Source organism: Manihot esculenta, chromosome 5, assembly GCF_001659605.2.
Source record: "Manihot esculenta cultivar AM560-2 chromosome 5, M.esculenta_v8, whole genome shotgun sequence".
NCBI classification, from domain to species: domain Eukaryota; kingdom Viridiplantae; phylum Streptophyta; class Magnoliopsida; order Malpighiales; family Euphorbiaceae; genus Manihot; species Manihot esculenta.
In genome coordinates, this window is record NC_035165.2 from 6505091 (window position 1) to 6520898 (window position 15808).

The following is a 15808-nucleotide window of genomic DNA, read 5'->3' on the forward strand; positions in this document are numbered from 1 at the left end:
TATATGAATATTAATAATTAATTAATTTACCTTTCAAATCATAAAAAAATTTATCGAAATAGCCAACAAAAAATAATTAGAAGTAGAAATGTTTTGAGACTTTTTTATAAGACTCAATAAATCTAGAAAAGCAATTACTGTTCACACTATAGTTGGAAAAACGACCGATCCTACTAAGCAAGCTTCAACCAAAGATCATACACGATGAGAAACAGATGAAAAATGAAGATGCATAAAAAAATAGAGAAGAAATGTCTAGCAACAACATGAAAAATTAAATCTCATATCAATATAAAATCAAGGCACATAAAAAAATATAATAAAATTCATAACATATAATCGAAAGAAGTAATGATCACCGAATAAATCAGCGTAGTTTCAAAATGTCAACGTCGAAATATGCTAACTTATCCTTTAAAATATAAAAGAATCCATAGAAGAAGCAGAAAAAAAACTATAAAAAAGAGAGAGCCATTAGATAAATCCACCACTAAAAGAAGGCTAAAAGACATACAAACTAAATAAATTTTAATCGCAAACCTCACACTAGAAGCACACACTTCCTGAAATAAAAAAAAAAAACAAAATTAAACAAGTAAAAAACCATGGTCAGAAAAAATACCGAGGTAAAGCAACCCACCCCCAGAATCCAACTCTTTTCCTGTGGCTTTCTCTCATTTATTTCATATTTAATCAATGATCAAAAGCTAATATTGAAAAGTAGTGAAACCCGAAGTCAGTTTAATTAGAAGTGGAAAAACTCGTGAGGCAGCCACTTTCGTCATAAACGACAGAGTGAAGTCAGTGAAGAAAGATTTGAAGGAAGGAAAGAATGAAAATTTTCAAGCTGCATTTTAACCACGTGTCGACCAAACATGGGTATAAATTAACGAAATTGCCATCGCGGTGAAGGCCAAAGGCATTAATATCCCAATTTGCCATGCTCTGTTTTAGGGTAAGCCGAGATTACAAATCTTTTTTATTTAACGCTTAAAATCCGTAAGACCAACAAACCTCTATTATAGAGCCTTCATTATTCTAACTCGGCCTTTTTGCCTTAGCATTTAGCTCTCTAAATACTCTCTCGCAGGTAATCCTACGCAACTCTCTTCCGCTGTTTACCTCTATAAATCAAAACGATACGACCCCGTTAATTGTATTGCTTCTCAAGGTAAACCATCTCGCTCTCTGACTTCCTGTTTAGGCAGAGGCCATGGACTTCTCTCACCAATTTTGATGGCCAATTGCTTCATATATTGACTAGATTGTGAAATTATGGAATACCCCTTATTTCTTGTGCTGAATTGGGAGCGGGTTTTGCAATGGAAGTTAGAAAACTGAATTTTTTTGGGTTTTTTTTTGTTGTCGTGTTGTTCTTTCCTGCGGTTGATTTTCAGTGTTATGATTTTTATTTGATGCCTCTGCGTTTTGATTTTGTTAAGGAATTTGCTTTCCGTTCAATATTTAGAAATGCCTAGAGATTTTCCGTTTGATAGTTAAAAATGCCTCTGGATTGTACTAGAATTTTTGGAGTTTTGATCATGATTTGCATGTGTTAGACGCTAAAGCTTCTTGTTTTAGGTGTGGGGTTTTGGGCTTTCTCCAGCCAATTATGAGGTTATTTTACATTGTTTTAAAACACAATTCGATCTTGGATTTACGTATGTGAATATGAGATTTGCGGTGATGCACGCTGGCTTTTCCCTGATGAAATTGTTACCTCAAATGCTCATGATATTATTTCTGCCAAAGTTGTATGTGGAATTTTTATGATTAATGCACTTGCGAGTGCTTGTGAATCTGCTTAGAAATATATGGAAAATATCAACGCTAATATCTTAGCTTGTTGGATATCTGGCTGTTGTGTTTCAGGAGATATACATTCAATCCCTAGGGAAAGTTAAGGGCCTTAGATAATTCATGCGTTAGTTTCACAAATCACAATGTATATATCTGTGTGAAGCTCTATGTATTAGACTGTTGCTTTCTGTACTTGATCAGGAAGATGGGTTAGCAGTATTATGTTAGCTTTGAACTAAAATATCTGTGTTTCTGTCAGTTGGATGTGAATTTTGTAGCGGGCTGACACTATAAATTTACTTAACATGGGATTTTATAAAATTTTCCAAGTGGAGTTAAGGGTTTTAAACAATACATGGAAATTTAATAGCCAATTTTGCTTGGATTGAAACTCTCTTTTGTTGTATTTTGATTTAGAAGATTGCCTACGTAGTGTTCGTCTCAATGTAATTCTGTGAATTGACATTGGATTTGAATCCAGAAAAGATGTAAATACTTGAACTCTTGGATTTGGTACGGTTTTATTGCCTTTCTCTCATTCTTTACTTGTTTTTCTTTCATCTGTTGCTGGAGAACTTTTGCTAATTGAGAAGATATTAAGAAAAACTATTGATTTTTATTGGAAATTCAAGGGTTTTGATTATGTTACAGAAGGAAGTTTCATTGGAACATAGTATGAATGAATATTGCCTAGATTAGATCATAAGGCTTATATCCCATCAGTGCTGTTTAAGCCCATTTATTTTTGTATTTTCATTATTTATGAATTAAAATTCATATCTTGGAATGTTGGTTGATTCATTCATTGACTTTTTGATAAAGCTTTTTTAAAATATTGATCTTGGTGCCTTTTAGTCTGTCATTGCTGTTAAGTGTATGTTTTTTCCTCTAATTCCATTCACATATAAGACCATAGCCATCTCAATGTTACTATCATAGCACTGTCTGTTCTATTCATGCACTTGTTGTTTGAACTATTTTCTTGTGGCAGGACTTTTTGTTGTTTAGTTTATTTTGTGAAAAAATCATATGAAAAGTAATATGTTTATGCGATCCTAATAGAGTGGTCATATAGGCAATTTCTAGTAAGTCTAAATCAAACTAATGGTAACAAATGAGCACTAGTTACGACTGAGCTAAGTTTATGGTTCTTGTGATTGGTTTTTGCATTTCTATTATTAAAAAGCAAGCATGTAGGTGTATGTTTGTTAAGGGGTAAAAAAAGTGTATAATATATTTCAGATTGAAGTTTTAGAAGTGTTTTCATTTTTTCAAGGGAATTCCAATATCTCCATGAAATACCATAGCCAGTGTGGAATATGATATGCTAGATACCATTTTACTTGTAAAAAATCTGCTGCAAATATCTTGTTATTATCATGAATATCACAAATATACATAACACTTGAAGGGCTGTATAATTTTTTGAGAAATATGATACTTTGATTTTGCTCAAAGTTCCCACCCTAGGACAAGGAAGTTAGTCTTGAGAAAGAAAAAAAAAGGGTCTTTTATGTCTCTACACCTTGTTGGTCTTTGTCCTATACTGTATCAATTATTGGTTACTTGTGATGTTTTGGAACATCAATTTCTTTGTATAACAATCTGTCAAAGAGGTGATTTTCTTGTGCTGGAGACTTTGTCAGCTAAATTTACCATACTAAGAAGTCTATTTCTTATCCTTGTGAAACCTTAATGTTCCGCCTAATTAAGGTTTTCATCTCAACAAGAAATTTATGGAATTTGAATTCATAATCCCTGCTTGAACAATTTACATTTGGTTAAATCTTGTAGGATTTGTTAACCTGTTCATAAACACTTCATGCAATGAAAATGATTAAAATTCTAGGATTTATAGGAATTCTATGTTGTTGAATCCCAAATATTTTAAAGGCAGATACTCAGTCTAGGATACCATAATAAAAAATGGGTCATCTTCGTTATATGTATTCTTTTTTCGCTATTTAATCTTGTTTGAAACCAAATTCTCATTAATATCTGAAAATTGTAAATCTTTTGATAATACTTCCCCGTCAAAGCATTTTAGGACTCTCCATTTTATCTTCTCACTCATTCTATCACTAACTTACCACACTTTCTTAGTGGAGTTTGATGCTCTACATTGGACATGACCAAGCAGTCTTAATTTGACCCTCCCTTGTTTTGTCCTTAGTGTGTGCTCTCTGGCAGATTGGGTCATGCATAATCTCATCCATTATCATATTATTAACCATTTACTTAGACATCCATATTTTGGCACCAAATTGTGGTGCAGTCATCTTGTGGGCATAGTATACTTTAAGATGCCTAACATTCTCTCCTATACGATATAGCTGGCATGACCATAAATCTATGGAACCTATCTTAACTTTGTCAGAGATACTACAATCATATGACACACCAGTTATCCTTCTCCTTTTCATTTATCTAGATTTGGTCCTATGAATTACATCCTCATTTATTGTTCCGTTCTTCTAGATGATAATATCTTAATATTTGAAATGGTTGCATTTTAATAACTGCACCTCCATTCCTAATTTTAGACACTAACATTGTTAACTTTGGCAGTTTTAAATTTGAGAAATGAGGTGATTCATAAACATTGATAGGGATTTCAATTATGTTTGCCATTTTCATTTGTCCCTTTCTGTTCCAACTGTTTTCACTTGTCTAAAACACATTAGGCTCCTGTTTTATTGCAGTTAGATTTTTAGTTAATAAGATTTACCAACAGTGTCAAAAATAAATAGAGATGTCTGATTATAGATGGAATAAAATGAGATAATTATGTCAAGTCTTTCTGTGACAATATCAACATATGACCATTGTGCAGGTTGGGAATGATGGTTATTGGGTTCTTCAAGGATTTTTTTTTTCAAGTGTTTTCGTTGACATCTAACACAAGTCTCATACCTGTTTTCTTATAATATTCAGATGAAATCAGATCCACCTTGATAAGTATGTTGCTTTTGAAATTCTTAGTCTATGAGTTCGTTTCCACTTAACCATGCTTATTGATCTATTATATCAGATAGCCCTATGCAAATACTTTCATCAGCACAGCAACAAATTTACGGGCGAAGGATCATTTGGGACTAGGTGAAACAGTGATTAGTATGTCTGAACTGATTGAAGGTCTTCCAGATGCCATTGCTATCAGGTGCATTGCACGAGTTCCCTTCTACCTCCATCCCAAGTTAGAGCTTGTTTCTCATTCATGGCGGGCTGCTATATTTAGTCCTGAGCTGTTTAAAGCCCGACAAGAGGTTGGTTCAGCAGAGGATCTGCTATGTGTGTGTGCTTTTGATCCTGAGAATCTGTGGCAGCTTTATGATCCTCTTCGAGACCTTTGGATTACTCTTCCAGTTCTGCCCTCAAAAATCAGGCACCTTTCCCATTTTGGTGTTGTGTCTACTGCTGGAAAATTGTATGTGCTTGGCGGCGGAAGTGATGCTGTAGACCCATTGACCGGTGACCAGGATGGAAGCTTTGCAACCAATGAGGTGTGGTCATATGACCTTGTGTTACGCCTGTGGACTCCACGTGCGTCCATGCATGTGCCCCGTGCAATGTTTGCATGCTGTGTTTTGAAAGGAAAGATAATTGTTGCAGGTGGTTTCACTAGCTGCCGAAAATCAATATCTCAAGCGGAAATGTATGATCCAGAGAAAGATGTGTGGATCCCAATACTGGATCTCAATCGCAGTCACAATTCAGCATGCTCTGGAGTAGTTATTGGGGGAAAGATGCACGTTTTGCACAAGGGGTTATCAACAGTGCAAGTATTGGACAATGTAGAGTCTGGATGGACAGTTGAGGATTATGGTTGGCTCCAAGGTCCAATGGCAGTTGTTCACGGGGCGTTGTATGTGATGAGCCATGGACTAATTTGCAAGCAGGAAGGGAAAATGAGGAAAGTAGTGGTTTCAGCATCCGAATTCCGGAGAAGGATTGGATTTGCAATGACTGGGCTGGGAGATGACATATATGTGATAGGTGGGGTGATTGGTCCTGACCGATGGAATTGGGATATCAAGCCAATGTCTGATGTTGATGTCTTGACAGTTGGGGGTGAGAGACCAACTTGGCGACAGGCCGCTCCGATGACAAGGTGCCGTGGTGCAATTCTTGGATGTACGCAGCTGAGAATATAGATCTCCATTTGTTTAAATTTGTTTTTTTATTTTGTGAAAATTATGCTCTTGTCAAGGCATTGGTTTCCCTCCTATTTTTGGAGACAAGGAATGTAAATTTTTCTCTTTGGCTTCTGAGCCTTCATCCTTTGATTTCTGTGGAACTGGTGGATGTTAGGGGTTTTGAGTTGAGAAACTTCCTTCTTGAGCTTAACACTTGAAAGCGGTTTAATTTAACCAGCGAGTAGGATATGAAACTTAGTGACGGGACGGACGTGCACCCATTTTCTTTCATCCATTTTTTCTACCTCCTTTTTTTTTTTAAAAAAAATCATTTAAAATTTTGTTCTTAGAAAGCATTTTGAAATTTAATCACTCCATTCTCAAGAACGTTAACAGTTTGTGTCGAAGTTGGCCATAGTGACATCTCTCATCATGTTTTAAATTCACTTCTTACACAAAGAATATATATAAAATCATGTGATCAAACTGTCGTCCACTTTCTCGAAAAGATAAAAAAAAAAAAACCACTGTTATCCACTTCTTATTAGTATCGGCTCGTTGGGCTCTTCAGAATCAGGGGAGAGGCCCGCCATATATTCCAAACCTGCCCCGAAATGCCCGCACCCTGAACCCTCTTCATCCGGATGACCGACAAAAACCCTAAAACCGAGTAACCAACTTTTCCTTCCTTCATTGGCGTTTGATCATGGACGACACTCAAATTGAAGCGGGAGAAAACAACAAAGACATTGAGGTTGCCCCGGCCTTGATTAGTGTTCATCCCAACCAGAATTCTGTCGCAGTCGCAGTCGGATCGGACCTCCGCATCTTCGACCTCCTGTAAGCAATCTCCATTGTTATTGTCATTCATTTGTCCTTACTTTTTTTCGAACTGGAAGGATTTGATTGTAATGTTAAACGATTCGTTTTGCCATTGTTTTATGGGTTTATGTTAGAGGTGGTCGCGGGGTATCTTTGGTGGATGATTCTGCTCAGCCTTTCCATAAGGATTCAATAAGAGCCATTCGATATAGTCCAAATGGGAAGCTTCTTGTATCCGCCGCTGATGATAAGCTTGTCAAGATATGGTCAACCGACTCTTGGCGCTGCATTAGTTCTGTGTGAGTTCTTCCAGTCCAAGCTGTACTTAATTGTTTTATGTGTTCTAATAATGTGCATGAGGTGCGTTCTATTGAAATGCTTTAATTTTTCTTAAATTTTAATCTGATTTGTCCTTTATTAATTTGGATTCATCCCCTAGAATCTCAAAATTGCGCTGAAAATGCGACTTATGCTGAACTTTGTTAATGAATATTTCCTATTGGAGTTAATTCGTGGTGGCTACATTAAACACATTGAAGCTTGGAAATTATATTTTGGTTAAAATATCCCTGATGTTTGTAAATGCACAACAGTTGCGCAGAGAAAAGAGTGAGTGCAGTTGCTATAAGCAATGATGGGCTGTATGTTTGTTTTGCTGATAAGTTTGGAGTTGTTTGGGTGGTGGGTCTGCATGAGCTTGATGGAAATGAATCTTTAGTTAATAGAAAGGCAGCACCCTTGCTTGCTCATTATTGCAGCATCATTACTAGCCTGGTGAGTTATTCTCAGTTCTTTCATCTTCTCAGTCATGTGGACACTTTGGGCAATTTAAAAAGCGGCATTATTTCACCAGCAAGCTGATTCCGGATTAATATTCAGGAATTTTCACCAGATGGACAATTTATTGTTAGTGCAGATCGTGACTTTAAGATCCGTGTAAGTTAACTTTTCATTACCAATTAACAAGACAAATAAATAGCTTGTTTTTCAAAAAACATCCAGTTAACATCATATTAATCTCATGTCAGGTAACTGTGTTTCCAAAGAAGCCCTTAGATGGAGCTCATGAGATACAAAGTTTTTGCCTTGGTCATACAGAGTGAGAGACTTTTTATATTTGTCTATTTTCCTTGCATTATTGTTGCATTTGTGCACATTATTATAAATTGGAAAATGAATTAAAGGTCAAACTTAGTTAAGTATTGCAGGATGGAACTTAGATCTTGCTTGCCAGTTTCTTTTTAGCTAACTATATTTGATTATTGCATATATTTTCTGAATACATTCCATTTCCTCTCTAGTGACTAGATTGATGTTTGTACCTTTTCATGAATCTATTGACAGGTTTGTCTCCTGCCTTGCCTTTATTTGCACAGTGGATTATTTCCTGGGGTTTCTTGTTTCTGGCAGCGGTGATTCTACGGTGAGCATTTATATAAGACAGCATATTTTTTATTTAAATCAGATGCCTTCTTTTATCAATGTGCAAAGTGTGAATTATAGTTGAGGGGCACTATCTATGCAGGTTCGCTTGTGGGATATTACATCCGGGTCACTTCTTGATACTTGTGAAGTTGGTGCTAAGGTATGTCTTTTGTTAAAAATTATCCCTTAGGTTCATGATGGTTTCATTACCAATAGGGGTGAGCAATATTCGGTTCAAACCGAAAAAACCGACCGAACCGAATCGATTTGAAAATTTAGTTCGGTTTTTTATACATTTCGGTTCGGTTTGATTTTTAATTTCAGAAATTTCGGTTATTTCGGTTCGGTTCGGTTTTGATCAGAAAAAAATCGAAAAAACCGAGCTGAACCGATTAGTGATAATAATATGTTTTTTCAATAATACAGAGAAATTAAATTATATTAAGATTAAAATATTTTAATTAAATTTTAAAATATTAAAAATAAAGTGTAAAAAATAAAAAATTATTAAAAATCGAAACCGATCAAACCGAACCGAATCGAACCGAATCAGACCGGTTCGATTCGATTCGGTTTCTGACCAAAATCGGTTCGGTTCGGTTTTCATAAACACTAAAATTTCGGTTTTTGGTTTGTTCGGTTCGGTTTTGAACCGAACCGACTGAATGCTCACCCCTAATTACCATCTTCCACAGCTTCTAAGTATCATTACTTGGAATGGCAGATGGATAAAGCTAAGAATTGGAATATAAAAATTACCTCACAAACTTCCCAACTTACCATGTCATCCACATCAACATAAATATGGGCTGGGGTTTTTTAATTGTTTTTGCATTTTTGAAGTTCAAGTGTCGGTTTATTTGCTTCAAGCTTTATTATTATTATTATTATTATTTTTGGGAGGGGGGGGGGCGTTTGCATCAGAACTCAATCATGGTTGGTGATACTATTAGAACTCGCATTGAGACTTATCTCCTTTTCTCTTCTCTATTAAAAGACTTGTTGGGGTTTTAGAAAGTAGGAGCCCTGTTTCTTGTCTCCACTCATGGTTGGCTATTTACTTGTTTTATTTTGACTTATTGAAGTCAGGACTTCTAGAGTCAAATGGAGGTGATGAGGGCTGTTATACTGTCTCTGATCTGTGCACAATTCCAGATGGTAATCTCATTGCAGTGGCCATTCAAGGGCAAGTTTCTAAGCACTCTGCATTTGTTTCTAATCCTTTTTCTTTATTGAAATGTGAGCCTGTTTATTCAATGTACTGAACTGCACATATTCTACGCTAGCTTGCGAGGAGTAATGCTGTTATGCTGTGAGCTTTCTTCCAAAACTCTGAATGCCATCAAGGTGAGGTTCCTAACCAAGGTTTTAAAACTCAGACCGAAGGTCTGGTTCCACCTGAAAGCTTAGAAACCTGACTGGCTTAGTTCTGTTTATTATTAACCAGAGAAGAGAATCTATCTAAGAACCAGTCAAACTGCCTGGTAGAACTGTGAACTGGTCAGCCTGGCCAATTTTATTTTGAACTAGAAAAATAATACCATTATTTAGAAGAAAATTATTTGTTCTTGTCCTAACAAGTAAAATGTTATTATATACATGATAATGACTTTAATGTACTATTAGCGATAAAATATATACTAAACCCTAAAATTTTGATTATCATTTTGGTGTCAGAGACTCAGAGTAGGGATCTTAGTGGATATCATTGATTCCCTTGTCCGGTTGGGCCTCTTAACTCATTTGCCATCCATACAGCTGAATAGATGCTATTCGTTAGTTTGCAAATTTCTGAATTCCTTAGACACACATTTGCATTGATGTTTGTCTGCTATGAATTTGAGAACATCTTTGGCTGAATCTGAATATTTAATTCTTAACTAGATATGTATAAGCATGCAATACACCACATGAATAAGGTTTTTCAAACTCCTACTGATGTGACTATTGTAGGTGGTTTCTATTATGGGAGAGAGCTTCATTCCTACAAGCTTGGGGAGTGGCTCTGATGCAGAATTACTATGGATGGTAACTGGTGTCTCAAAATTGAGTGGTTCTGATTGTGATTCTTTGGCTCGAGTGAGGGTTCTTTCTGGATTTAAGAAAAGCAATCCTGATTCTGATGGGCATGAGCTAACTTTGTTGGGAGATGATGAACTACCTGGATCAGTGAAACTACTAGAGAAGTTGCAGGGAAGTGTGACAATCGAGGAAAATGTTTTCTTAGCAGCTGCTGAAGCTGTAAAAACAGCAATGTGCAATTTGTTAATTAAGAAGCAGTACACCATGGAGAAGAGAGAATTTAGAAAGAGAGGTAGAAATGATAGGAAAATCAAACAGTGACAGGATCAGCAGTTGTAACAAATGTTCTGTCCGCTGATTCATGGATTAGAGACATCTGAGCTTGAGTTATTTTTGTAGTTGCTTAGGTTTAGCTGTTATTTATTTTGCAACAATATTAGTAAACTCGAAGCTGCATAAATCATTGCAGCTTTCTGGGTTGAAACTTGAAAGAGGAATGATACTTGTTATGATTTCTGATAATGTCAACTATTAATTCCCTCTTAGTTATATAACTCTACTCAAAACGGCGGAAGGGAGGTCAAGATCCGAAAAGTTGCAGGTGCTCAATAAAATCCTTGAAAATCCCAAGTTTCTAAGCACACGATTTTGGGACCCTGCAAGGTCTGTCTAATTTGCAGAGCTGGGCTCTTTTGGTGGCAGATAGTGTAATTTGCAGAGCAGCAAATTTGGAGTTTGAACTCTAAATCCTTCCAATTGGCAGGTTATAAAGGCAACAAATGGCATAAGTTTACGAGAACAGAAGTTACTCCATTTCTACCGCAAACGACAAGCGGCTCCGAAGAAGAAGCATCAGGTAATCTTGCTTGGTGCCAAGTGCCAATTAAATTGTCATCCCTGAAAATCAATGCTTGAAGAGGGTCCTTTTGAGGTGCCTCCCACAATAAACAAATTCCATGTTTACATTATTGGAACTCAAAATTATTTGCCTGATTGAGACTTGAGCACCATTGAAAGAGACCTCCGGTTGCATGATGGAGATGGGTGGGGTCACTGTGATTAAAAGCCCAGGTAAAGAGGACAAATCCTTAGGCACACAATAATTTCATGACCCAATTTGGTTTTGCCACATGGTAATCAAAACCCACACTCCGACAAGTTGGTGCTTGCACGTATATCTAAACGAGCTGTCTGACTACCAGATAGACACGATTATAGCTTTTGGTGTGGAAGATCAATGAGTTTGATAATGAAGAAAAGAAGCCGAAACGGAGCAAAAAAAAAGAATGTAGAATTCTTTCAAGGGAAGTCCTGATAGCAATCCACTAGACAAAGCATCTTAGCAAAATTTAGCAATTGATTTGATTCTCTAAAGGGACATGAGAAGTCTACTTTTGAAAATGGGGTGTCAAAAGATTAGATGCCTCATTAACAGAATTGTTGTTTTTTTTCACTAATTTAATTCTAAGTTTTTTCTTTGGCAAAACAAGTACAATTTTCTTAAATCAAAATCTGGTCCATTGGCTCCAAATCATCATCAAATTAGAAATTTGATTAAATTCAAGAACTCAATTTACCATAAATTTAAGATATAATTAAAATTGTATGGATCTCTCCATAAAAAAACTATATAAAATTTAGTTTTATGTGATTTGGGTTTAGCACGTGACCAGAATCACTAGGAACTGGCTGTCAGTGGCCTGATTCTGGTTTTCCTTGCCCCATATCAAAATCCTGACTTCAGCTCATAATTCAATCTGAACCAAACCAACAGCCTGATCTAGTTATTCTCATGCGCCAGCCCGGCTTCACGTGACCTAACCCTACAATAGAACCATCCAATTGGCTTCCTTTACAATCATCAGCGACCTACTGAACCCACAAGCTGGTGTTATTTTGTTTAAATTATAATTTAATCCTTTAATTTAACTAAACCTATATAATATTCCCTTTATTTTGTAAAAGTTAGCTATTTAGTGCTTGTATTTTAAAATATTAATAAATTAATTCCTACAACGAAAATTATAGTTGAGTAACTCTTGGTATATTTTATTTTTAAAACTAATTTACCACGTATATTTAAACTATAAAAATTAAATTATTAGAATGTATAAAATTATATGACTAAATTTGAAATAAAATAAAGAAATCCTACTGATTAACTTTTTTATTTTTTAAAAATATAGTAACAGATTAAATTATAAGTCTGATTTAATTGGGGTAATTCATACATATACTAAAATAAAAATATAGAACAAGGTGAATGTTATACATACACTAAAATGAAAATCTGCGATAGGTTAATTTATTTTCTATTTATATAATAATTAAATGAATCATTATTTAAAAACAATCTTATATATAAAATATTTGTCCATATATAATAATCAAATGAAGAAAGAAAGTCATCTTACGAAAATATTATTAAGATATTTATATATAAATTTATTAATATATTTTATTTTTTAAAATTAAAATTTAACAATGAATTTAAAAAATATTTTTTAAATAAATAATTTATTTTTTCAAACAAACAGAGGCATAATTTCATAAATTTTCTTCTTTTTTCCATTTTGCAAAGTTGCAAATCCTAGGCAATTTCGAAGGCCTGAGAATGAATAAAGCGGAAGTGAGAGTGAAACTGATGGTAGCATAGCAACAGCGAAAACCCACTAACAGAGTTAATTGAGAGAGAAACTCGTAACTTATCGCCTTCTTCCTTTCTACGTGGGATTACGAAACCTTACAATTTATCCATGTCGTCCTGAAAATCCGGTCGTCTTGTCCATATAGTTTCTTTTCCCCCCTTTTTTCTTTAAATGGGACGGCTCTTCTTCATATTGCCTGCCGATCATTTGGCTTGCTGGGATTTGATTCCTGTTCTTGTTCAATGATTAAAAGCAAATGCTAAAACAAGAGATTCGAAGATAGACAGAACGACCCAGTTTCTCTTCTTAGCGTCCAGTCATGGAGGCTACAGAAATTTAGGAGGCATTTCAATTCCCCAAGTCTGTGTGTGTCAGTGTCAGGTTTGTTTTTTAATTTGAAATTTTGTGCTTTTTTTTCTTTTCTTTTATGGTTTCTGGGCATGGATATTTTCTGCTTGGGAACCTTCAAAGGTGGATCTTGTGAGTTGTGACAATTACTGGCAACGATCTACGGTGATCGCTTGGATAGTATAACTTGGGCATTTCAGGTGAGTTTTGTACATGCATGCATTACTCTTCTTTTTATTTTGCCCAATCAGCAACTAATTCTTTGTTTTTTCTTCTTTTTAATTGAGCATGCAGTGATTTTGTGGTGCTGAGAATTAGAGGAAGTTATGCTGAGGAATAGATCAAAAGCTGTAGCCAGCAAGCAACCTCTAATAACTGATGCTGATCACAGCTCTCAATCTCCTCCAATGCAGAACCATACAAAACCAACTCCATCTTTATTTACTTCTCCAAGTCTCAAAGCTTTCACATTAAAGATTCTTGCTGAAGCTGAGGCTGTTGTTACACCTACCTCAGTTCTTGACTCTACTAAATCTTTCTCTCCCTTCAAAAACCCCTTTTGGTGTGACATGAACCAATGTAAATCCCCAGAAGTTTTATCAGAGAATCAACAATCATGGGACAAATTAGAAACCAGAGGCATTGGCGTTGCACTTATTGATGAAGAAGCCTCTGAAATGAGCAGTAACTCTTTCTCTAAACCCAGCAAGAGAATAGTCTTGTTTGGAACCAGTCTTAGAGTCCAAATCCCTCCACCTGCAAATTGTATGCTTTCTCCCCCAGCTGATTTTGGAATTAAAACTAGAAATTATCAATTATCAGCATCTGGGTCTACAAATTCTGGAATCCAAACCAACACTTCTCCTGGGGTGCTCACAGATTGCATTCCTATGAATGAGATAGAGCTTTCTGAGGACTATACGTGTGTGATGTCATATGGTCCTAATCCAAAAACCATTCATATATTTGATAACTGTGTGTTGGAGAATTATTGTTCTTTATCAGATAAGTCCAACGCTGCCCCAAGGAGTTTCCTCAGCTTGTCCCACATGCAAGAAGAATCTGCAACAGAAAAATGACACTTTCGTTTACAGGTTCGGCCTTTCCTTTCTTCTCTTTCAAGATTTCAAAGACCTCATTTACATTTGATCTTGCCAAAAATTACAGAGTTACTTGATAAGTTAAAAACTGTAAATCTTCTTGGATTAACTTCCTTCCCTCGCTGATTATGCAGAGGTGAAAAGGCCTTGCAGTCAAGCATGCCGATACCAAGAAATGGTATTAAATGGGATAGAGAATTGAGCTGCCACTGCTCTCAGAGTTCTCATCAAAAGCCAAATCTTGCTATAGCATATTGTCCCTTGTCATTTTTCCATTCTTTGATGATAAACAGTTGAGAATGATCAATTGTATGACCACCTGCCTAAGTTTTTGTGTTAATCTTGATTTCTATGATTATATTAGCAATCATCGCTTCTATTATTAAACTGGGCAACCAATTATTTCACGGGTGGAAATTCTCAACCTTCCGTGTGTTCTCATCCTTTCTGCTTATACCCATTTTTGTTTATTTGGTTGAGTAAATATTTAGGAAGAAATATCAGCACTTTCATCTAAACTTGATATTATGCTTAAATAATATGCAGCAATAATTAATTACCTTGATAAAATATTAGCATGACAGATAAGTACAAAAATTTTAAGTCATAGTCAAGAATCTGTTTAATTTTGTAAGACTGAGGAACTTTCTGCTCAGCTGTGAAGTAGCTGTGGGTTTCAGCCTGCAGCGCTTCTATTTGGGAAATTAAGGAAGCAAATACACGAAGAAATCAATTAATCTGGACACACTGGCCACCCACTTCGAGGCACTGTGGAAGATTTCGGCATCTTGAATGCTGGAAAATTCAGTTCAATAGCTGCTGACTTTGTGGACGTTAAAGTCGCTCAATCCAATTTGATCAACAACATAAGGCCTCACACTTAAAAAAGATCCAGAATAAATGCCTCCTCGATCAAGATATGATTGATTCTTAGGGCATCTAATAACAGGATATAAAAGGATTAAGATACTGAGGAAAGTTCAGGAAGCCGCCAGAGCACCAAAGAGGGTACCTTTGCTTGAATTATCTTATTAAGGGCTACAACTTCAAAATTCTAATAAAATTAGGATTAATAGATTATGGGTGATGTTTGAAATCCAGTAAAAGGTCAGATTCAAAGTATATTTTGGTAAGTTTAGTTTGTCTCTCCCTTTTATTTCCTTTTATTTCTTATCTTTTTTGTTCTCTAATGACGTGTAACAGACGTCTCGCACTCGTACCCTCCTATTATTGTTACGCTGGCTGTACGTACGGACGTATCGTGTCCTTTTCTATCATCAGATGACTATTTAATTCCATTCGGCACCACTTGAACACGATTCTGGGCATCCTAAGGTTTGTTGTCCTACGGGACTAACGGATATTCAAGGCCAGATTCCCATGTGCAAGTTCACGCCCAGCCCAGCTCGTTTGGGTAAGTCCTGGACTTGTATAAGAAGTAGGCCCGTGCATTGGGGCCTAATAGAACTAAGACCTAATTTTTCTAGCGTGGGTTTAGCTAAGGCCT

General features: G+C 35.8%; 2 protein-coding genes and 1 pseudogene across 3 annotated transcripts; all 3 read left to right on the forward strand.

The window, feature by feature from the left end:
* Positions 1 to 718: 718 nt before the first annotated feature.
* Positions 719 to 6147, forward strand: LOC110616058 (F-box/kelch-repeat protein SKIP30). Of its 2 annotated transcripts, none has more exons than XM_021758367.2 (2): positions 719 to 1171; positions 4832 to 6147. In XM_021758367.2, exon 2 carries the CDS (start codon positions 4917 to 4919, stop codon positions 5952 to 5954), a length of 1038 nt encoding a protein of 345 aa, XP_021614059.1. In that variant the 5' UTR covers positions 719 to 1171; positions 4832 to 4916; the 3' UTR covers positions 5955 to 6147. The 2 variants fall into 2 exon arrangements, with proteins under 2 accessions (XP_021614059.1, XP_021614060.1); XM_021758368.2 differs by lacking the exon at positions 719 to 1171 and adding an exon at positions 1178 to 2313.
* A 316-nt stretch (positions 6148 to 6463) lies between these two features.
* LOC110616363 (tRNA (guanine-N(7)-)-methyltransferase non-catalytic subunit wdr4) lies at positions 6464 to 10727 on the forward strand. Its single transcript, XM_021758766.2, has 10 exons — positions 6464 to 6776; positions 6893 to 7057; positions 7352 to 7532; positions 7638 to 7694; positions 7787 to 7857; positions 8103 to 8181; positions 8284 to 8343; positions 9269 to 9369; positions 9470 to 9530; positions 10137 to 10727. The coding sequence occupies exons 1-10, from the start codon at positions 6643 to 6645 to the stop codon at positions 10524 to 10526; spliced, it is 1299 nt and encodes a 432-aa protein (XP_021614458.1). The 5' UTR covers positions 6464 to 6642; the 3' UTR covers positions 10527 to 10727.
* Positions 10728 to 12779: 2052 nt separating this feature from the next.
* On the forward strand, positions 12780 to 14688 carry LOC110615038 (annotated as a pseudogene).
* Positions 14689 to 15808: the final 1120 nt, after the last annotated feature.